This window comes from Nelumbo lutea, chromosome 1 (genome assembly GCF_056320005.1).
Source record: "Nelumbo lutea isolate HS-2025 chromosome 1, American lotus-T2T, whole genome shotgun sequence".
NCBI lineage: Eukaryota > Viridiplantae > Streptophyta > Magnoliopsida > Proteales > Nelumbonaceae > Nelumbo > Nelumbo lutea.
This window is the reverse complement of record NC_142684.1, coordinates 11,874,481-11,898,908: the sequence shown is the minus strand read 5'-3', so window position 1 is coordinate 11,898,908 and position 24,428 is coordinate 11,874,481. Positions and strand designations below refer to the sequence as shown.

Here is a 24,428-nt window from a genome sequence, read left to right as displayed (position 1 = left end):
GTTATCACCAATTTTGCACACTTGCTGAATTCTATTATCACTGAGATCTGCACACTACACACCACTAGGTCACACCTGTCACACTGATTGTAGCACTAATTGTTGTTGGAATGTGTGCTCTTTACACCACAAACCCTGCTCCTACAACTACCTGAAATCTCACCACTATATGATCATATCTCTTCCTTCAACATGCACAAAGAAACCAGCATAAACCCTAGCGCTTACTGGCCGAAACACTAGCAAATGATCTGAAACATACCTCCTATTTAATCCATAACTGATATCAAGAACTGAAATCTCTTACCTTATCGCTGAAGTAACACCCATGCGAGCAGGAGAGCAGTCCACACACAACAGCCGCTTCACACACAACAGCCACACACAGTTTGGCCCTCTATTCTTCCTCTACTAGGAGAGGGCGATCTCAAAAATCACAGCAACCGACCACATACGACCTGATTGGAGGCATAGAAACCCCCAAGGGAAGAGGGCGATCACTCATTTTCAACCCTAGGCAAGCAGAAATCTAGGCAGATTTAACCTGCTCTGATACCATGTTAGAATTCAGGTCTGCCTTAGAGTTTGGCCTGACTGAGTTCAGTTATGTAGAAGAAGAAAGAGTGATAGAGAAAGAGAGAAAGAGAGAAGAGAGAATTCTGGTTCGAACTGAAAGAGTCAACTTGACTTCTCCCATTTGGCCAGTAAGTATTTATATTATTATTAAAACATAACTGAAAAGACCTATGTGCCCTTACTTAAGTTAAGAGCACATATTTCAACACAATATTACAGATCAGCAACATCAATCAAGGTATAAAGACAGAAATACCCCTATGCTAACACCTCTCAAAGGAAAACCTAAGTATACTACAAGCATAGTTGTCAAGGCAACAAGGCACTCTTGGAGGCTCACCCCACTTAATCACCAAGTAGTTTTGTACATTGTGTTATAAAATACTTTTATATTCTTAATTTTTTGAAATCATAAATATAAAATAGACATCATTAAACTAAAATATTATTTTTTATGTTTATATATTATTGTTTATTATTATTTCTTATTTGTTAGGGTTTAATCAACACATATTGCTATATGTTGTATTGAACCCTCAAAGACTTCAAAACTTGGACCAATAAGTAAGGAAAAACTTAAAATTTTGTCTAATCAACACAGTTTCTTATAAAAAATAGGGGTTCAGCCCCTATATTTTTTACTTTTCTTTCTTCTTTTTCTTCTCATGAATATGTTGATTTTCTATACTTTAACATGAACTTTATACTTTTCTATGGATAATAACTAAGGAAATTTGGCTATGGAACCTAGGGAACTACCCCAGAATATATGTTTTTTAAATCCATCGCCTAGGTTACTAGGCGACAAAGTGCCCCCCCTGTTGCCTAGCCTCACCTTGGCGCCTCAACTATGTTATGACTACAGGCCAACTTCTAACCTCACAGCCCAGCAGCACAACAAACCATAGCAATTCTCCTTCCAAGTTGATCCCTGCAATTCCACTCTTTCTCTAATCAATCATCAACTCAAATTCCTCACCATTTCCACACGAACACCCTCATAGAACAGAATTGTATCACCGGATTTTTGTTTTGAGAAAAAGTTAACTGATTATATTAGAAAAGAAGACAGGTACATGGGGAAACGTACATGCTACAGCTGAACCAACAAAAGGAAATTACAGGGACAGATTTCTTTCACTGTACATGACTTCCCTAAGGGTACCCGATTTAGCTAAACCATCAGCTATAGTATTTAATTCTCTGGGAATCCAGAGTATGTTTACAGTCATGGTGTTCAGAATATCTCTGGCTTCAGCCAAGTAATGATCTAGTCTCCAAGGGCCTCCTCCCTCTTTCTCCCCTAACCATCTTATTGTATTTGTTGAGTCTCCTTTAATGGTTAGAGCAGACCTCTCTTTAGCGATTCGAAGACCTGTGAGTGCAGCCATGGTTTCTGCTTTTGAAGACTCAGCCACCCCGATTGGGCCACTATACGCCCACATGATGCTCTCCTCACTCCCTCTAAAAACTCCACCTATTCCAGCAACTCCAGGGTTTCCCGAAGCACTGCCATCAAAGTTTAAAGTTAGCTCTGATAACAGTCTTGCAGGAATAGTGTTTGCCCTGTTAGAATGTCTTAGTGAAGAGAAGAGGATTTCCCCCAGATTTCTTTGTAAATCATTCAGAGATGCCTTTGAATTCTGCTGAAATGGAGACCCAAAGATTGCCCTGAAAAGTAATGTGAGAGAGTAAATCTTCAATAGATCTGGTTTTGTTTTCAAAGAGGCGGTTGTTTCTTTCTTCCCAAATGCACCACAACACTGCTTGGGCAATTGTACACCAGTAAATTTCCCCCCTGCTTCCAAGACCACTGCCCCTCCATGGACATAGAAAATCCATTAGGCTTTTAGGAAATACCCAGCTGTAGCCTGCAAGATTAAGAAAATAGAACCAGATTTTTCTTGTTTCTGGGCAGTGTAGAAAGAGGTGATTAGTTGACTCACCTTCTTTCAGACATAAGGGGTAAGCATGGGAGGAGATGAACAACCTTCCTCTGTTCTTCTTTTGAACCAAGTCACAAGGGTTGATTTTGTGAAGACAGGCCTCCCAAACAAAGAAAGATACTCTTGGGGGAATATTGGAGCACCAGACGCTCTTGTGGGGAAAACTAGAAATGGAGGAATCCGAAACCAAGGCTCTAAAAAAGGACTTAGTCGAGAATTTGCCATCAGGTTGAAGTTTCCAAATGCTTTTGTCTGGATTTAGTGGGGTGATGTAGACCTCACTTAGAGAATTAAAAAGGTTTTCTCTCATCAATCTCTGAATTTCTTAAAGATCTTCTGAAGTTTAGGTTCCAATTAGACCCAGAGGGTGAGGGTTGGATACAGGAGTTGACAGTGATTTCTTTGGAAAGATAGGTTGAACAGGCAGGGAAAAGTGTTTGCCAAGGTATCTGCCCCCACCAAAGGTCATTCCAAAATTTGATTTTCAGTCCATTACCCACTTTGTATTTGATGAAAGAAAAGAAAGAGGAGTAGGTTGAAGAGATACCTTTCCAAGGGTTTGAAGCTTTTACCTGGTTCAGTTGCACTTTGCTATCCCAACCATTGGTGTGTCTTCCGTACTTACTGCTGATGATGGAAGTCCACATAGCATCTGTCTCAACTGGGAATCTCCATAACCACTTCCCTAAAAGGGCTTGATTCCTCTCCTTGATGTGTCCAATGCCAAGGCCCCCAGTTTCCTTGAGTTTGCAAAACTGATCCCGACCAACTAGATGATTCTTTTGATCACCACCCCCTTCCCACAAAAAATCACGTTGAAGTTTTTCAATTCTGTTTCTGATTTTTGCTGGGACTAAGAACACTGAAAGATAATAGATGGCCAGACTAGCCAAAGAAGCCTTGATTAATGTCAACCTACCACCCTTTGATAGGTAATTCTTCTTCCATGTGCCCAGCCTTTTTTCACACTTCTCTATCACCAGATCCCAGAAGTTCACTTCTAGGGTTCCCACCCAAAGGCATCCCCAAATAGCGAAAGGCCAATTTTCAACCTTGCACCCTAGAGCCTCCTTCAAGTTTAACAACAGAGACTCACTTATGTTTACTCCCACTAAACTACTTTTTGAGAAATTCACTTTAGTCCTGACACCATTTCAAAGCATGTTTGCTCTCTGGAAGAAACAACTTAACACATCAACAACTAGGGTAAATAATAAGGGGGAGAGTGGACATCCTTGTCTAAGGCCCCGATTAGCCTTAAAGTAGCCTTTAGACTCTCCGTTCACCAATACTGAAAACCAGGCAGAACAAATACAACCTTTTATCCACCACACCCATCTAGAGCTAAAGCCTTTTAACTGCAGAATCTCTAGGAGGAAATTTCAATTGACTTTGTCGTATGCCTTTTCTAAGCCTTTTTTCTTGTAAACATTCATTGGCCACTAGAGTACTGTCTATTATTTGTCTCTCCTTCACAAATGCAAATTGATTTTTGGAAATTAGATCCCCCAGGACCTCTTTCAACCTATTTTCCAAAACCTTGGCCACAATTTGGTATATGCTTCCAACCAAACTTATGGGATGGAACTCTTTTACCTTGAAGATGCCTTCTTTTCTTGGACTTAGGGCTATAAAAGCTGAGTTGTTTCCCTTGTTTATGATAGCTGAATGGTGAAAATCGTTAAACACCTCCATGAAGTCCAGTTTGATTATGTCCCTACAAGTTTGCAAGAAAAACATGGGGAAGCCATCTGGCCCAGGAGTGAAAGCTAAATTACTGTATCCGAAGTAGCAGAAAAGAGAAGAGGAAGAAGAAGAGATGCTGGAATGTTGAACTGCCCTGCTCAGTCGACAGTACTATTATTTATATTATGATGTAGTACAATGATACAAGAAGTTACTAGAATGCCCCTGATTAGTGATGGGACACCCAGATAACTTAAAACATTAAACAGGATTAGGCCCATTAACAAAGGCCCAATACAAGACAACTTAAGTATAGGCTAATAAGAACTCTTATCAGCCGAATACTCATACATACAAAGACTTCAATCCAACACTCCCCCTCAAGCTAAGCATGGATATCAATCATGTTTAGCTTGCCAAGCATGTCCCTAAACTTTGTTGTTGCCAGCCCTTTAGTCAGTACATCTGCAATTTGCATCTCAGATGGAGTATAAGCCACACAGAGTTCACCCGAGACAATTCTTTCTCTAACAAAGTGCCGATCAATCTCAATATGTTTTGTCCTGCCATGCTGCACGGGATTGTTGGCAATGTTCATGGCAGCTTTATTGTCACAATACAACCTGAGAGGACCTTCAGCCTTAATGCCAAGTTCATTAAGAAGAGTTCTGAGCCATAAGAGTTCAGCAACCCCGTGGCCATAGCTCGATACTCTGCTTCTGCACTTGATCTAGCCACTACATTCTGCTTCTTACTGCGCCATGTGACCAGGTTTCCTCCCACAAATGTACAGTAACCCAAGGTTGACTTCCTGTCTCCAATAGACCCAGCCCAATCTACATCAGTGTAGGCTTCAATTTCAATTCTATTGTTTTTTCTGAAGAGAATTCCCTTCCCTGGGCAAGTCTTCAAGTACCTGAGAATCCTTTCAACTGCTTTCATATGAGGGATCTTTGGAGAGTGCATAAATTGACTGACAACATGCACAGCATAAGCAATATCTGGCCAAGTGAGGGATAAGTATATCAGCTTCCCTACCAAATTTTGGTAATTCTCTTTATCACAGTAGTCCTCCCCTACTGATTTCTGTAGGCCATGATTTTGTTCCATTGGAGTATCTGCTGGCCTGCACCCTATCATGCATGTTTCCTCTAGGAGGTCAAGAACATACTTCCGTTGACATATGTAGATTCCCTCTCTTGACCTGGCAACTTCAATCCCAAGAAAATATCTCAAATGACCCAAGTCTTTGATCTTAAATTCAGAAGCTAGAAACTCCTTCAGTCTTTCTATCTCTTCCAAGTCATTCCCGGTAATTACCATATCATCCACATAAACAATGAGTGCAGTAAGTTTGCTATCCTGTCTCCTTATGAACAAGGTATGGTTTGCACCACTCTGAGTGTACCCCACTTTCTTCATGGCCCCACAGAGCCTGTCAAACCATGCACGGGGAGATTGCTTCAACCCATATAATGCTTTCCTCAGTTTGCACACCTTTCTACTAAAGTCATAGCCTGGTGGAGGTTCCATAAATACCTCTTCATGAAGGTCACCATTTAAGAAGGCATTCTTCACATCCAGCTGATGAAGTTCCAATGAAAAATTTGCTGCTAGTGACAATAGAACCCGAATTGTGTTGAGCTTTGCTACTGGGGCAAAGGTTTCTTTGTAATCAATCCCTTCTTTCTGAGTAAACCCCTTTGCCACAAGTCTGACCTTGTACTTTTCAATGGACCCGTCCTCCCTATGCTTTACAGTAAGCACCCACTTGCACCCAACAGTGGTCTTCCCCTCTGACAGATCCACTAATTCCCAAGTTCTTGCTTTCATTAGGGCTTTCATCTCTTCATTCATAGCTTCTTTCCACCTTGGATCAGACACAACCTCTGAGTACCTAGAAGGAACACGCACAGAGGAAAGAGCAGACACAAAGGAGTGATAGGTAGGAGATAAATGTGAGTAGGAAACAAAACCAGCAATGGGGTGTCGGGTGGTGCAAGAGCGGATAGGCTTACTGAGAGCAATAGGAAGATCCAAATCAGAAGTATGAGAGTTGAAATTACCTTGGATTGTAGAGACAGATTGATCCGAGTCCAACTGGTTGCTGTCATGAGGTTGAGGGCCCCTTTTTCTTCTGTTGTATCTAAGTATCTCTTTTTGTTGCCTACCGGAGCCTTCAGAAACATCTGCAGCATCAGGAGAGGTAACCGGCACAGTGGGAACCTCACTGGATTGACCCGAGGCAGATAGGGGAACAAAAAAGGAGGGAGAATGAGAATCCTCTTCCATCCCACTAGTCTCCCCCTTAAGAGGATTCTGAGAAGACTGAAAATAGGGTTGAGACTCAAAGAAGACCACATCTCTGGTGACATACTTTCTCTTGGAGACAGGGTCATAACACTTGTAACCCTTTTGTGTAGGGGAGTACCCCAAGAATATTCCCTTTGTAGCCTTAGGATCTAGCTTGGTCTTCTTTGGATCCTTCACATGTATGAAACATATACAGCCAAATACCCAAGGAGGAAGGGGAAAGTCTGGAAGAGTGGGGCACAAAACAGAGAAAGGGGTTTTCATACCCAGCACCTTAGATGGCATCCGGTTTATCAGATATGATGCAGAAAGTACAGCTTGAGACCAATATTGCTTGGGGACTTTGTGCTGGAATAATAAGGCTTGAGCTGTCTCCAATAGATGTCTATTCTTGCGCTCAGCAACCCCATTCTGCTGAGGAGTATAAGCACAGGATGACTGATGTAGTATGCCAGCATCTTCCATGAATAAGTTCAAGGATTTTTCGAAGTATTCAACATCAATGTCTGACCTAAATTGCTTAATCTTCTTATTAAACTGCGTTTCAATCATCTTGCAAAATGCCATGGTTATCCATGGTACTTCATCCCGTCCTTTTAACAAGTAGATCCATGTACAACGAGAGTAGTGGTCAATAAAATTGATAAAGTACCGAAAGCCATCAAAGGAAACAATGGGTGAAGGGCCCCAGACATCAGAATGAACCAAATCAAAAGGAGCACAAATTTCATTGCTGGAAATTGGATACACAGTTCTACATTGTTTTGACATTTGACATACTTCACAGGTTAGACTCTGACTTGGAATGCCCTTAAACAATTCGGGAAACAACATTTCTAATGAGGAGAAAGACACATGACCTAGCCTAGCATGCCAAAGATGCAACTTAGCTATTGACTCCACACTTTCCGGATTACTGGCAGCAGATGCTTGTAAGGCTGAGCCGATGTCTGCATCAAGGTAGTAGAGGACTCCATACTCATGACCGCACCCAATCGTTCTCTTTGTCAATCTGTCATGGAAGACACAATGAGTAGGAAAAAAGGTTATACTACAGTTCAAATTTTTGGTAAGTTTTGAAACAGACAAAAGATTTGAGATAAGACTGGGAACATGTAAAACTGATTTAAGAGAGGTCTTTGCTTAGGTCAACAATTCCCTTTCTAGAGATAGTGGAGAAAGACCCGTCAGCAACTCTCATCTTATCCTGACCAGACAACAAATGATATGAAGAGAATAGGGAAGACATATGTGTCATATGGTCAGTAGCATCGGAATCAATAACCCAAGAAGTAGAGTCAATAGAGCCAGTGGCACTGAAGGCAGAGGCTGTACCTAATCTAGCAAGAGATGTAGAAGCAAAAGAATTATTTCTTAGACGGGCTAATGCCCTGCTAAGGACCTCAACCTCACTAGCAGTGAAGCCCAAAGTACCAGTTCCAGAGGAACCAGCAACCTGTTCCATAGGAGAAGAAGACACTATTGGTGTATTTTGTGAGTTGTCATCATTGTTGCTGGTGACAAAATTCCCACTTGCCGCAGGCCTGTTATCGCTAGAAGAAACATCTCTGGGTGTTGAAGACATCTTGACTGCAGCCACTGTGTAGGTGGCACTAATTAAGACTAGCCGAAGCAGTTCTGAAGGTTCTGAACCAGTTCTGGAGCAGATCTGATTAGCTGAAATGATCACAGCAGGTTCTGACAGCACTCGACACAGTTTCAGACTTGCCGAGACTGTCACAGTTCTGAAACAGTTCAGTTACAACAGCAAGCAAGGAGTTCTGGGATGGTAACCGACCTGAAGCTAAGGGTTCTCAACTGTTGTGCTATGCAGACTCCACTTGAACTTCGAGTACTGCAACTGTAAAGAGAGTGCCCTTCCTTGCGGCCAATACTAGGACTGCTGACATCAGTCCTCAACTAGGGTTCACAGTGCTGAACAATCTGGAGCTGGCAGCTCCCTAGGTAATCTCACAGCAGTGATGAGGGGTTTTGGACTGATAACCACCCTGAACTTGGAGCTGTTTGCCACATTGCTATGCTGGTAGAGGTGTTCACAGTGCTGGTAGAACACTAGATAGACTTCACTTGGGCTGAACCAACAGTTCGGGTACAGTAGCAAGTGAACAGTTCGAGGCTGCAACAGTAGCAAGTGAACAGTTCGGAAAAGAAGCTAAGTCTGTGCGAGTCTTGCTGGAGCACCGAAGCTACAACTGTAGAAGTAGCTAAGCCCCTTTCGGCTAGTGCTAGGACTGCTGAAATCAGTCCTCAACTAGGTCTGTCCTACACAGACCTCTCTTAGTAGCCAAATAGCTACTGTTTGTTGGAAATAACCTAGTAGGACATCTACTTCTGGGTCTTACTTCCCTTGAGTCCTACAACCAAGAGAAACCCTAGGTTTGAACTTGCTTTACTCTCTTACACCCCTAAGTCTTCACTGCAGCAACCCAGAAAAGGAAGAGAGAAGATGAAAAGACAGCAAGAGAAGAGAGTGTGTGCGGGCTGAAACCAGGAAGAAGCTAATGCTCTGATACCATGAAAGCTAAATTACTGTAGCCGAAGTAGCAGAAAAGAGAAGAGGAAGAAGAAGAGATGCTGGAATGTCGAACTGCTCTGCTCAGTCGATAGTACTATTATTTATATTATGATGTAGTACAATGATACAAGAAGTTACTAGAATGCCCCTGATTAGTGATGGGACACCCAGACAACTTAAAACATTAAACAGGATTAGGCCCATTAACAAAGGCCCAGTACAGGACAACTTAAACTTAAGTATAGGCTAATAAGAACTCTTATCAGCCGAATACTCATACATACAAAGACTTCAATCCAACAAGGAGCACGATCCCCATCCATACCGTCAATAGTCGCCTTTATCTCTTGTTCCTCAAAACTCTTCTCTAACTAGGTTTTCTTCTCCTTCGATAGGGTGTGGCCATCCAAAGAATTCAAAAAGTTTTTTTTGATCAATAACAGATTCATTATATTCATTGAAACATCATACTAATTATAGCACAGAAGACAAACACTCTTATCTTCCGAATACAACTTAAACCCTCCAAAGTGGGAAAAGTAAAAATGAAACAGTTAAGTTACAACTTAGCCCAAAACATTGCTTCCCTTTCTACCCCTTGTTTAGCTAATCCATCAGCTAAAGAATTAGCTGATATCTTAACCCAACTCATCCTGATTTCCATCCCCCGCACCAGCCACCTGAATTTCCTCTTCTCATTTCTGTAGTTCCATAAGCCGCAGTTGTCTTTAATCAGCCACCCTATCACCATCTCCGAGTTCCCTCCAATTAAGAGTCTTCTAACATTCATCTCCTTGGCTTTCTGAACTCCTTCCAAAACTGCCAAGATCTCAACTCTAAGGGAATCCCCCACACCAACTGGGCCTGAGAACAAGGCAGAGATGACCCGTTCTCATCCCTAAAAACACCTCCAATCCCTGATTGTCCAAGATTCCCCCTACAACTCCCATCAAAATTTAATTTTAAGAAGCCAGCAGGTGGGGGAGTCCAAGACACCCTTATTATTGGTTTGATCTGTGTGCAATTTGCAATCTCACCCCACTATCTCAACAAGTCTTCCACTGTGTAGTCTGTAAATAGCTCTAGTGATTTCAGCCACTGTACAACCCTTGTATGGATCACAGCCATCAATTCTTCAGCCCCTCTCTCCTTTTCTGAGAAGATCCTAGAATTTCTTTCTTCCCATAATGACTAGCATACTGCAGTCCTCAGCCCTCTCCACATAATCCTTCCCCTTTTCACGTGCCACCTGAAAAAAGAAGGGGAAAAAAAGGCTATGCAATTCTGATGGAGGGTTCCATCTGCACCCAAAGAGAGAAAAAGCCCACTCCCAAATTGACTTCGCAAATTGGCAAGACACCAGTAACTAAAAACCAATTTCCCTATCCACTTTGCAAAGAACACACCAATGAGGTGACAAGCAAGTATTGTGTCTCTTCTTTTGGAGCAAATCCCCAGTGTTGAATCTTTCCAAATAGACTTCCTAACAAAAACCACCAACCCTAGGAGGAATTGGTCTGCACCAAACCTCATTAACCGAGAAAGGGGAGGTTGCAAGACTGGTGGACTGGCAAAGGACTTTGAAAAATGAAGCACAGGAAAAGGAGCCCGTGGAGGTAGGGGTCCAAATTCTAGAGTCCACCTTAGAAGGGTCTAAGAACACATTATCAAGAAGTTCAAGGCGGCTCGAAATACTATCAAGGTCTGAATCCCTCACAGCCCTCCTTAGACCCAGGTTCCACCCGAACCCTGAACTAGAAGAGGAATGGGTGATAAAAGAAGAAATTGGCTCATGTTTAAAATAAGAAAGAGCATACAAAGAAGGAAACCGGTCCTTAAGAGGAGTATCCCCCGCCCAAAATTGTTCCCAAAATTTTATGGAATTACCTGAATTCAAATCATACCTGACAATAGGGGAGAAAACTGGAAGCAAATCATGAATGGCTTTCCAAGGTGAAGTGCTTGTGATCCTTGCTCTGATTCCAGCATCCCTTCCATTTTGCTCCAACCCATGTATGCTTGCCACTATTCTAGCCCATAGCTTCTCCTGCTCCAAAGGAGACCTCCACAACCACTTCCCCCAAAGGGCCGAATTCCTTTTCCCAATGTCCCCAAGCCCCAAACCACCAAAATTTTTACTCCTAGTCACCACCTTCCAGCTAACTCTATGGTCCCTCTTCTCCTCTCCCGGCTCCCAAAGGAAATCTCTTATCAACCTCTCCAGCCTACTACAAACCTTCCCTGGAATCTTAAACATTGAAAGGAAGTAAATGGGTATGTTTGCTAACGTGGCCTTGATCAGTGTAATCCTTCCACCCAGAGAGATGTAATTCTTTTTCCAAGAGACAAGTCTTTTTTCAAATCTTTCCACCACCGGATTCCAAAAGCTCTCTCTCTCTTAGGATTATCACCTAGGGGCAACCCTAGATAATTCAAAGGCCACCCTAAGACTTCACACCCAAGTACTTCTGCACTCTCCCTAATCTCTCTCTCCTCCAGATTCACACTCACTACACAACTCTTCCCAAAGTTCACCTTCAAATTTGACATTTGCTCAAATAGATGGATCACCAGTTTCAGATTCTTGATGAAGCTCACGTTATCTCCTTCACAAAATAGGATTGCATCATCAGCAAACTGTAAGTGAGTGAGTGGGATGTCCTCTCTTCCAACCCTCCAACCTCTAATGAGACCCCTAGAGTCTGTTATGTGGATCAATTTCCCCCGAACATCAGCAACCAATAAGAACAAAAAAGGAGATAAGGGGTCTCCCTATTTTATACCCCTAGTGGCTGGGAAGAAATCTATCACTATCCCATTCACTAGCACTGAATAATGACAATTCCGAACACAACCCATGATCCATTTGCACCATCTAGCCCCGAACCCCATCTTGGACATAACTTTCCTTAAGAATTCCCAATCCACCATGTCATAAGCCTTCTCCATATCCAACTTACAAACCACTCCCTTCTTTTTATCCTTCTTAAAACTCTCCACACTCTCATTAGCAATGAGGATTTGATCTGTAATCTATCTTCCACTTACGAAGGCTCCTTGATTGTGTTCAATTATGTCTAGCAGTACCTTCTTTAGCCTCAAAGATAACACCTTTGCTATAATCTTGTATAGGCTGTTTACCAGACTGATTGGTCTGAAGTCCCTTGGATGTGAAGCTTCTTTCTTTTGGGGAATCAAAACTATAAAAGTGGAATTCAGCCCCAGATTAACAATTCATCTCCTATGAAATTCCTCAAAAACCATCAGAAGGTCGTCTTTCAAAATATCTCAACAGTCCTGATAAAAAGCCATTGTGAACCCATCCGGCCCTAGAGGTTTTGTTCTGTCCATAGAAAACACAACCTCCTTAGTCTCTTCCAAGTCAAAGTTCCTTTCCAAACTCCTATTATCCCCCCTACATCAGGCTAGTCCAAACCTTCTACCCACACCCTTCCATTTACAGGCTTTCTTAGAATGGATTTAAAGTGTTATACACATGCCCCCGCTATCTCCTCTTGTTGAGTTAACTCAGTTCCATCCACAACCAATTTGGAGATGAAATTTCTCCTTCTTCCATCTGCTGAAGAATGAAAGTACCTGGTATGGAGTAACCACATATTTTCAAATCTAAACGGGGCAGGTCCTCCACTCCTCTCTTCCTTGCATAACACTATGGGCCGATGATCTAAGGTCACCCTAGGTAGAGCTCTAGATGTCAAGTTCCCCCAGTGTTCTTCCCATTCCACAGAAAACAAGAACCTATCCAACTTAGAGCATATGGGACTAGCTTGGAGATTTGACCAAGTAAATGTCTTCTGGGCCAACAGTATCTCCTTAAGCTCAACGGCATTCACAAACCTGTTAGACTTCCTCATGCTTGTTGTCACCCTCTGATTGGTCTTATTAGTTTCCTCTGGGTACCTAATCACATCAGCCAATTCCTCCCACAATTCCTTTCTCTCTCTGTAGTCATTTGGTCCATAGACATTTTCAAGCACCCACACATATCCATCCTCCTTCTGTTTGAACTTCATGGAAACTGTGTATCTTCCAATCAGTTCCACCAAGCCTTCAACCACTTCCCTCTTCCACATTGTCACTATCCCCCCTGAAGCACCCCAAGAGGGAGCAGCCACCCAACTAATCCCCCTGGCTATCCATACACTCCTTGCCCACCTGATATTAAACTCCATTCTCTTGGACTCATGCAATAGAACAATGTCTGGGTCGAACCTCTTTATTACCTCTTTTATTGTTACTCTTTTCCTTGCACTTCCTATCCCCCTCACTTTCCAACTTAGTATCTTCATTCTCACTTCTTTCTTACTTCCCTTCTAGCCTTGACCACCACTTTCCCCCTTTCCTTCTCTCTCCTTTTGCCCTGAACTTCAAGTCTTCTAATTTGCATCCCAACTTCCCCACAAAATCCGCTATCAAATCCTCTTGCTTAGATTCCCCCCCCCCTACCCTTCCTACACACTCCCCTTCAACCCCATCCTCCTCTCCTTAGGTCCCTCCCCTCTTCTCTCCTCTCCATCCTTCCTCCTTATGATAATACCCCCCGCCTCCTTTGTGCACTCCATATTATCTTTTCCACCCCAGCCCTCCTTTCCTTCCCTCCCATCCCCTGAGCCCTCCCCTCTTCTCTCCTCTCCACCCACTCACCAATTTATATGTCCTTCCACTTCATTAAATATTCTTTCAATAATCTCCCATACTTTCTCATTTCTATACCTTCCTACCCACACCTCTCCACTAACTTCCAATCCCTTTCCCAGAGCCTTAGAGGTCTCACCACCTTGACTAACTGCACGTACATGGGCTGCAAGACATGGATCAGGAATAGAATCTAGAACAAAGGACATAGAAGACTCATTAGTAGCATAAACTAAATTCACTCGGTTACCTGGGTTTGAGAGAGAGGTTGGGATAGGATTGGTCCCGGCCTCCCTTTCTAGTTCTAGAGGTTGATAAAAATCTGTCTCCCTGAGTTGGTTGGGAAGTCCATCTGTCCCTTGGTTAACATGGCAATCGTTCCTCTGTACCCCTATTCACCCCTAATTGGTGTGTTCCTGCTCTGCTTCAGGTTTTCCTGATTTGCCCTTTCTTTTGTTGCTTGCCCAATCTGGAGTCTTAAGAATGGGTTATTCCGTTCATTGTCTTCAGCCTCACCTATTTTATGGAATCCCGAGCTTCTTTCTTCTTCTAACTAACCTTCCTGGCCACCTAATTCATGCCTCCCTTTCTTCTCTAAGTCCCCCTGAAACAGCCTTGCAATGTTCCACTCTTCCATGTCACCTACACTATAGCCGCCTTCATCGTTCACGCTGCCAATACTAGTACCATCATCTGTACCATCTTCTGAATCTTCTTCATCTACACTACACAATACCCATCCTTCGTCCGCCTCCTCCTCTTCGACTCTCTCCCTTGCGTACCTTGGGTTTGGCTTCTCTGAGAAGCGTCGCCCTGGGCTCAGCTCCTCACTGTTAGGACGCGGGACCCACTAGAGGTTCCCTTGTTTGGTCGCTTGCCGCTGGTGCAAGCCTTTCTCAACGCCCCTCGCTATTTGGGACGATGATAGATCCAAATTTCTGTCTACCATCCGTCCAAAACTCCTTCCCTTATCCCGACCCACGTGACCCTTTAAGTTGTCACATGGGTCACTTAAAAATATCCTCGTTTATCCTTCGGCCCGCCCAACCCTCCTATCAACTAGACCGGCTCGAACCGAACTAAACTGCACCCTGGGCCACTCCACTTCTTTGCTACGTCAGTGAAAGGTAAGGAGCCCGCCTTAGCTTTAATCCTTTCAAAAACATTTGAATTATTTCCTTTAAATAGATGACTTGTCGTTTGGGTTACCCCAGCCACCCCATTAAACCTTTCCTTAAATTCCACCTGCACCCCTTTTTGACTGCCCACTCTCTTCCTCCACGTGTCCACCACCTTCCAGCTCATCGTCTTCAACCTTGGGCCCTCTTCCCCACCACGCATGTTCCATTCTGTAGCTACCCACACCTTATACCAGACCTCATCCGAGCATATCTCGAAGCACCTAGGCATATCTTCATGCTTAATCCCAACCACATTTACCTCGATGGAGACCAAGCTGATTTCAATGAAATGAACTTATATCATCTTTTGTAATTGCTGGAATGGCATTACTTCCCCCTTTGCTGAAAGTGTATAGATGTATATCTTTTACATGAACTATAGTTCCTAAATCCTGTAGCTTTTATATATGTTGTTTTGCTCTTTTTTTGCATAGTAATACAAGTAATGCTTTACGTAATAAAGAAGAAAATTTTACTTTGTTGGGCAAGTAGGAAGGATCACAAACAACTTTCTTGCATCTTGCAGTCTCCCCTTCTGAAGTGACACCATAAACCTTTCCTTCCTCATCAAATTCCACCTGGAATCCCAACAATAAATGACTGTTTAAGCCAAGATTCCAAACTGAGAAAAACTTTTAAGAAACCTAGTCTACAATCTAAATGAGAATGAAACTGGGAAAAGGTGGAACTGCAAATTCTACCAGAAAAAGGAAAGAAAAATACCTTGCACTCAGGCTTGTTCAACATGTAGGTCCCACCATAAACAGCACTGAGTCGTGCAAATGCCTAAAGAAAGAGTAAACTCCAAGCTAAGTAAATGAAGCTTTAAAGTGGTTTGGGAGAGAGAGAGAAGGGGGGGGGATCAACCTGTGGGAGCTCCCCCAACCCATACAAGGGATATATGTATGGCGATCCTCCTTGAAAGCGTGCAAGGGATTCCGCATAAAGCTACAAAGAAATGAAACATTAAATATTCAAGTAAGGAAAAATGGAGTTTTCATTGTTCAAGAAATAAAAGCTAAAAAACATACATAAAGTGTGTCTAAGGCTGTGGGCTTCATTTTACCTTCATTCTTTTCACAGTATCTAGTGCAGGTTCATCAAGGTAGAGGTCATCTCTATGAAGTGCCAGTGCATGGCCAATAAAGTCCACAGTGTTGTCATCAAGACCATATTTTCTGGAATAAAAAAGAAAAAAAAAATCAAATCATAAGCAGAACAAAATGGTGACCGGTACAAGAGATGGAAAAAGAGGTAGAAGAAAAATAAGAAAAATGGCATTCATGATTGCTACACAAAGCAAAAGAGCAAGGTTACCATCATAGTTGCAATATCTGCAAGATTTGGCAAATTTCTCCGAAATCTCCCCATTTTCAAGGGGGTGACACAAAATTATCCAGGAATCTTGTTTTCCCTAATATCTCTAATACATTATTGATATGTTGGCAATATTTCAGATTTCATTGATAGACTATACATTTAAGGCTTAAGATTTTAGAATATAATTAGAAATGTTCCAATGTTTCACTGAAATAATCATAATTCTTTCTTAAATCTTTTCCTAAAAGAACAATTGGGGGTTTAGTAATTGAATGATTGGATTACTATTTTGATATGATTCACTTAGTAAGTATAATTCAAAAGAAAAATAAAGAAGACATACAAATAAAAAAAGGATTCTCAATTTAATGAAAATGTTTAGTAACAAAAAAAGACAAAAGTCAATATGGAAAGTTAATGGCATGGTAATGAAGAGAAAATAAATAAAAGACTAAAGGGGGATATTAAGAAAGTAACCTATTTAAATATCTTAATCTTCTGTATCCGATTTATATGGTTGTTGGCTATGGTTTTTTGAGCCTTAAATATGCAGTTATACTTATTCTAAAAGGTTTGTTAACTTATCCCATGCTTTTAGAAAATTTCCTTAACTTTTAAAATTTTCCAAATATCTTAGCAAAATTAGCAAACTATCCCCAAAATTTCCCCATCTTTACCTAGATAAATGTCCACCAAAATAGAAATTGCAAAGCATGGTTACCATAAATACTAGAAAAAAGATGAAATTATCTTTTCTACTTTTCTGAATAACAAAGACATAGGTTGTATAATGGGTTCCCCAATGTTTAGGTGTCTAAAAAGTCTTACACAATTCCGCTACAGGGAGCCAGGAAAAAGAAAAAATAAATACAGCCAAATTGCTTACTAGTGGTTCTTTCCATCCTCAACCAATCTAAGACTCCTTTATAATTTCTTCTAGTTTATGATAACCATCATCCAATTTAACATCTATAATGCCTAGTCATTGAAGGAAAAAGTCCCAAAGAGAAGCAAGGGAAAGCACTCTAAGCTTTCTCTGAGACTTTTGTAATTGAATGTAAAGGAAACAGTGGTAAGAATGGTTCTTCAATATGTTGTCAGGTTTATAAGTATGAAATAGAGGGTATAGAATAGAATTTTCCATTGCTGTTTTGTTACTGTTCTTCATATAACTGGTGGACAGCGGCATAGTTGTAACTTTCTTTTAGTTGTAATTTTTTGTTATAGTTCAGTAGTTAATATAAAAGGTAGTGGGACTACGCGTGACCTCAATGATTGTTTTAATCACCTCATTCTTTCTATGCTTCAAAGAAGGAGACCTAGTTGGTGTCTCTTTCCTCATGTCTGTATCCTTTGCAAAGCAAGTGGTGAGCTTGTTTCCCATTTACTATTCCCCTGTTCTTTTGTGAAATGCATTTGGGTATGGTTTTGCTCTCTCTTTGGTTGCAGGCTTGCAGGATGTTCCAAGCCTCTTTAGTCCTGGATTTGTAAGACAGCCTAAAAAAAGAGCTAGAGTTATGTGGAGGGCCAACAGAGCAGCAATTTTGTGGTCTATTTGGGAAGAGAGGAATAACAGAACTTTCAAAGAGACTAGCAAGTCCAAGGAAAAAATCATTGAAAGCATAGTTTTAAAAGTTGTGAACCAAGTAAATACAATGGAGATATTCAAGGATTTTTTGGTGGATGATTTCAGGAGAGCTTGGGGAGTGATTGCAGCCAACTCCACAGTGATCAGTCAAACTCATGAAGATTGGAAGCCTCCGAGTACTAATAGATTGAAGCTAAACTTTGACAGAAGCTTATAAGGCAATCCGGGCCCCTCTGGAATGGGTAAGGGATGAGAATGGACTGAAAGCCATCCACAATTTTCTCTCAGTTTTCTCCCCTCTGATCAGGTATGAATTAAATTCAGGAAATTTCATAAAGTTTTGGGAACAAATTTGGATAGGGAATACCCCTTTGAAGGACAAATTTCCATCTTTTTATGCCCTCTCTGATTTGAAAAATGAGCCTATCTCTTCTTACCTTGTCCCATCTTCTCCCAACACTGGATTCAGTTGGAATCTGGGGTTAAGAAGGGCTGTTAGAGACACAGGCCTGAACAGCATTTCGACTCTCCTTGGTCTTCTTGAAAATATTTTCTTCGACCCCACAAAGAAGGACACCAGAACCTGGACACCCACCCCCACTGACCCTCCTTTCCCTGTCAAAGAGATCTGGGGTAAGCCAATTCCTCCTAGGGTTGGGAGTTTTTGTTGGGAAACATTTTTGGAAAGAGTCAACACTACTGATCTGTTCAAAAAGAGAGAAGCAAGACATGCTTATCTCCTCACTGGTGTGTTCTCTGTAGAGCCGATGTAAACTGGTTTTCAAATGTTGGTTTCTTGCCAGTATGCAAGAGTGATTTGGGAATGGGCATTATCCCTTTTTGGGTGCAGTTGGTTCCCTCCTATGAGCTTGCAGATATTATTTTCTGTAGAAAAATAAAGAGGAAGAGAAGAAGAAATGAAGAAGGAGAGAAAAGAAATACTTCTGTATTGATAATGTGTAGATAAAACATGTTGAGCATACAACTTAAATAAGAAAAGATAGGAGAGACAAACTCCTAGGATCTCTCTCAATTTATTCAAATCTAATCTTTCCTAAATTTATTCAAATCTGTAATCAATCAAATCAAATCTTTCTAAATTTGTAGCAAATCATATCTTTCTTAATTTGCCGCAAATCAAATCTTGTCAACACTCCCCCTCAAGTTGGTACAAAGATATCTATCATGCCCAACTTGCTAACTTGAAGTTCAAATGGCTATCTCAACAAGCCCTTAGTCAGAACATCTGCAACTTGCTGAGTGGTTGGTACAAATGGAGTGCAACTTAAGAACTCGATACACAACTTCAAGATGTTCTTTGTACGGGGAGTGCATAAATTGACTCACCATTCTCACAGCGAAGGCAATGTCAGGACGTGTATGTGACAAGTAAATCAATCTTCCTACCAGCCTTTGGTAACCTACCTACATCTACTGGAACCCCATCTTTAACTTCTCCGAGTTTAGCCTTAACTTCTGTCGGAGTGTCTGAAGGTTTGCATCCACTCATTCCAGTTTCTTTCAAGAGGTCTAGAATATATTTTCGTTGCGAAACCACAATGCCCTTCTTTGATCTAGCCACTTCCATTCCAAGAAAGTACCTTAGCTGGCCTAAGTCTTTAATCTCGAATTCCTTGGCTAAGCTCTGCTTTAGTTTGCTCATCTCTTCAATATCATCTCAAGTCAAGATTATGTCATCAACATAGACAATCAGAACTGCTACCTTGTCTTCAGTGGATCTTTTTGTGAAAAGAGTATGATCAGATTGTCCTTGACTATATCCTTGACTTTTAATGAACCTTGTGAATCTTTCAAACCACGCTCTGGGAGACTGTTTAAGTCTATATAGAGACTTTTTTACCTTGCAAACCTTAGTTCCAAACTTCTCAGTGAAACCAGGTGGAGGCTCTATATATACTTCTTCTTCCAAGTCTCCATTCAAAAAGACATTCTTCACATCCAGCTGATTCAGTGGCCAGTCAAGGTTAGCTGCAACAAATAAGAGTACTTGAACTATATTTAGTTTCGCCACTAGAGAAAAGGTCACAGAGTAGTCCACTCCATACGTCTAAGTAAAGCCTTTAGCTACTAGGCGAGCCTTACATCTCTCCAAGGATCCATCTGAGTTGTACTTCAGAGTGAACACCCATTTACAACCAACAACTGTCTTTCCATCCGGCAGATCCACTTTCTCCCAAGTAGCATTCTTTTCCAAAGACCTCATCTCCTCAAAAACAACTTCTTTCCACTCAGGAACATTTAGAGCCTCCTGGATACTGTTAGGAATGGAAGCACTGGACACTTGTGAAATAAAGGCACAATATAAAGGTGAAATATTTTTGTAAGAAACAAAATTTGACAGAGGATGTTTTGTACAAGACCTAATACCTTTCCTAAGAGCAATGGGAAGATCAAGCTGACTGAAAGAATTAGAATTACCAAGAGGAATATTTTCAAGTATTTTTGGAGAATTATCATGAATTTCATGATCCACCCTCAAATCAGATTCTTGTTGATGTTGCGGAATGGTGCCTCTCCTTTTCAATGCTAGATGTTCCCTTGAATATACAAGGCCTTTATACTGTTTCGCACACATATCTGTTGTTTCAGCTTTATTTTGAAATGGCATCACCGAAGTTTGTTCATTTTCAATATTTAATTCATTTGTTTCCACTGATTTTGTATTTTCTGCCTTACTTTCTTTCGATGACTGATTGTGAAGAACATCATTATGGACAAATTCAAACATTAAATCAGAACCAACTAAAAGACCATCTTCACTAGTGTTGCTCCCCCCCTGAAGATGGGAGTGTTTGTAGTAGGAGGTTCCTTCAAAGAATGTGACATCCATAGTCACAAACATCCTTTTCAAAACTGGATCAAAGCATTTGTAATCTTTCTGATTAGTGGGATAGCCTACAAAAATACATTTATGTGCTTTTGGATCAAGTTTTGAACGCTTAGGATCATGGTTATGAACAAAGGCCACACCTCCAAAAATTTTTAAGGGAATGTTTGTCACTAGCCAAGAGTTTGGAAAACAGTCAATGAAAACCTGTATGGGTGTTTTAAAATCCAAAATTCGTGTAGGCAGTCTGTTAATCAAATAAGTGGTTGTTAAAATGACTTCTCCCCAAAGATACTTAGGAATCTTAGTTTGAAAACTTAGGGCTCTAGCAACTTCAAGGAGATGTTTGTTTTTCCTTCAGCCACCCCATTTTCTTGAGGTGTATTACTACACGAACTTTGATGTACAATTCCTTTCTCAGCAAAAAAATTCCCTAACACATTGTTAAAAAATTCTTTTCCATTATCACTTCGAAAAATTTTAATCGAAGTCTGAAATTGTGTTTGAACCATGTTATAAAAAGTTCTAAACACAGTTTCAGCATCTGATTTCTCTTTTAAAATGAAAACCCAAGTGACCCTAGTATGATCATCAATAAAAGTAATGAACCAATGCTTTCCAGAAAGAGTTGCTACTTTAGAAGGACCCCAAACATCACTGTGAATCATGGTAAATGGTTTTGATTTTTTATATGGTTGGGATGGAAAAACAACACGATGATGTTTTGCTAATTCACAAGATTCACAGTTAAAACACGAATGATTTTTATTCATGAATAATTTGGGAAATTGATGCTTTAAATATTGAAAGCTAGGATGTCCTAACCGATAATGCCATAACAAAACTTCACAGTCACTAGAAACCGAGATAGAGCTGAAACAAGTCTGTCGGTCTTGCCTTCCAAAGGTTGATCCTTTATTAAAGAGGTAGAGGCCACCATCCAGTTTAGCACCCCCAATCATCTTCCCCGAGGTTAAATCCTAAAATTCACAACAAGAAGACCAAAAATTAACTCGACAATTATGACCAAGGGTTAGTTTGCTGACAGATAAGAGATTGTATGATAGGTTAGGAACATGTAGAACATCTTTAAGATTTAGAGAAGGAGAAATAGACAGTTCCTTTTCCAGCAACAGTAGCAAAGGAACCATCTGCAATTTTAACCTTTTGATTCCCTGCACAGGGTGTATATGAAGAGAAGAATTGTGAAGTGCCGATCATATGATCAGTGGCACCTGAATCTAATATCCAAGAGTCATTAGATTTGGTACAAGCAATGGCTACAGTGAAAAAATTACCTGACTGGGCTAGAGAGCAGGATGGGTTAGAGTTTCTTAACGATTGAGATTGAAACATTTTATATAAGTGCTTTATTTGTTCTTTTGTGAAAGGAAGAGACTTCGAGGATGATTGCTGCCCTGGATCCGAATTGCTTACTTGAAGTGTGTGGAAATCTCCCCTTGACTTGTTGTCACTGTCTGATTTTTTCTTCCAACCTGCTAATTTCCTGTGCAGCTTCCAACAGGTTTCCCGAGTATGCCATGGCTTTTTACAATGACCACACCAAGGTCTTTGCTTTCCTCCTCATTTTTCTCCGTCTACGTCTGCACCTCAGGCCACAAGAGCGGACCCTTCATTCTCAGTTTTTGTTTCATTAACATTCTTCAACATCACTTGTTGTTGTGCTTCTCTACGCACTTCTAAAAAAACTTCTCTTATAGTAGGCAAGGGCTTTTGCCCTAAGATACGTCCCCAAACCTCATCTAGTTCTTTATTCAAACTAGCTAAGAAGACAAAGACCCCACCTCTTTCTATCTTCTTTTTGTACCGAGCACCGTCACTCGAACTTTCCCATTCTTCTTCTTCAAATAAATCCAGCTCCTGCCAAACAACCATCATCTCATTATAATAAGCAGTTACGTCACGCTTACCTTGCTGCATCTTCCACATTCGGGTATTCAGTTCGAATTGTTGTGAATGATTGTCTAGATCTGAATAGGTTTCCCTAATAGCTTCCCACACATCACGAGCAGTCGACAGGAATATGAATGGTTTTCCAACCACAGGATCCATAGAGTTGATAAGCCAGGCGGTAACCATAGAGTTTTCAGAACGTCACTGCCTGTACTTTGGATCATCAGTGGCTGGCGGTTTTACTTCGCCATTCAAATAGCCGAGTTTCCCTTTGCCGCTGATCACCAACCGCACGGACTAAGACCACTCAAGGTAATTCTTTCCATTCAATTTGTGAATGATAATCTGAAGAGAATTCTCAGAGAGAGAGATGGCCGCTGATTGAATACCTCCCTCCAAAGATGTCACACCACTAGTAGCATCCGAAGAGGCTGAACCAAAGCCAACCATGGCGGCCTTAAAATTCATGATCGGACCCTAAAGCTCTGATACCATGTGGAAAAATAAAGAGGAAGAGAAGAAGAAATGAAGAGGGAGAGAAAAGAAATACTTATGTATTGATAATGTTGATAAAACATGTTGAGCATACAACTTAAATATGAAAAGATAGGAGAGACAAACGCCTAGGATCTCTCTCAATTACTCCTAGAATCTCTCTCAATTTATTCAAATCTAATCTTTCCTAAATTTATTCAAATCTGTAATCAATCAAATCAAATCTTTCTAAATTTGCAGCAAATCATATCTTGTCGAAATTTTCTTCTTCGTTCTTCAGGTGGCAGCGGAAAAGAGGCAGGACTGTGTGCAGATGCCTAAAGGCTGCAGTATGCTGGTCTTTGTGGAAGGAAAGGAACTCAGGGATTTTTTCTGAAAAAGAGAGGAGGGTTGAAAACCTGATAGGCTTGATCCATCTAAGGGTAGTACACTGGCTGAAATCCTCAGAGCTGTTCAAAGATTTGACTGTGGATGACTTGCTCAGAAAGTGGGTGAGATTGCTAATTGTACCCAGGTCAAAACAGACCTGAGATTGTCCTAGATCCCCCCCGCCCCCCTCCTCTGGTTTCATAAAACTGAACTTTGATGGAAGTAAAAACTGAACTTTGATGGAAATAGCAGAGGGAACCCAGGGCCTTCGGGTATTGGGGCCATGTTTAGGGATGAGAATGGGACTGTTTTAGCTTTGTTCTCAGGCCCAATAGGGATGGGGGATTCTCTCAGAGCTGAGATCTGTGCAACTGTGGAAGGTGTCCAGAAAGCAAAGGAAATGAACATCACAAGATTTGTAATTGAAGGGGATTTGGAGGTGGAAGTAAAGTGGCTGAAAGAAAATAAGGCCGGCCTATGGGTGAAGAGATCTGCTAACCCATTTTCTGATGAGTTAGCTAAGTTGGGGGTGGGTAGGAAACTTTTATTTTGGGCTTAGTTGTAATTTCAGACTTTTGTCTGGGGTTTTGGCCTCAGTAGGGGGGATTAAGAAATTTTATCTCCCTTTTTGTACCATATTTATGGAATGATTAATGAAATTGTTGTTATTAATCAAAAAAATACTTGGGGATGTTAGGGACAGAAAACTCTCTAAATGCAGAAGTCTCAGGTCTTCTATCTGGGATAAGACTTCTGAGCAATTAAATCTCCACTAATAGACAGGCCATGAGGGAGATAGGATGCATTTAGGGAGGTCCATTTGTCCAAGCAAGGGATAACTAGAAATCAAGTGTTTTGGGCTGTAATTGTAATCCCTTTGGGGCGAGATTATGATGGCCTGGGTTGTAATGTTTTTAATGGAATCTAGTGTTATGGATCAAAAAAATTAAAATAGAATAATTGATTATTGTTGCTGATTTACAAGACAAGGCCTTATTGG

General features: G+C 41.1%; 1 protein-coding gene across 1 annotated transcript in view; it reads right to left on the bottom strand.

Moving 5' to 3' along the window:
* Positions 1–24,428, bottom strand: part of LOC148873538 (guanosine nucleotide diphosphate dissociation inhibitor 2) — a 69,686-nt gene that overhangs the window by 11,676 nt on the left and 33,582 nt on the right. The window contains exons 6-9 of the mRNA XM_088962281.1: positions 15,961–16,072; positions 15,762–15,842; positions 15,618–15,680; positions 15,371–15,472 (exon numbers count right to left, since the gene is read on the bottom strand). Of these exons, the coding sequence (XP_088818407.1) occupies positions 15,371–15,472; positions 15,618–15,680; positions 15,762–15,842; positions 15,961–16,072 (358 nt within the window). The remainder of the gene's footprint in view (positions 1–15,370; positions 15,473–15,617; positions 15,681–15,761; positions 15,843–15,960; positions 16,073–24,428) is intronic.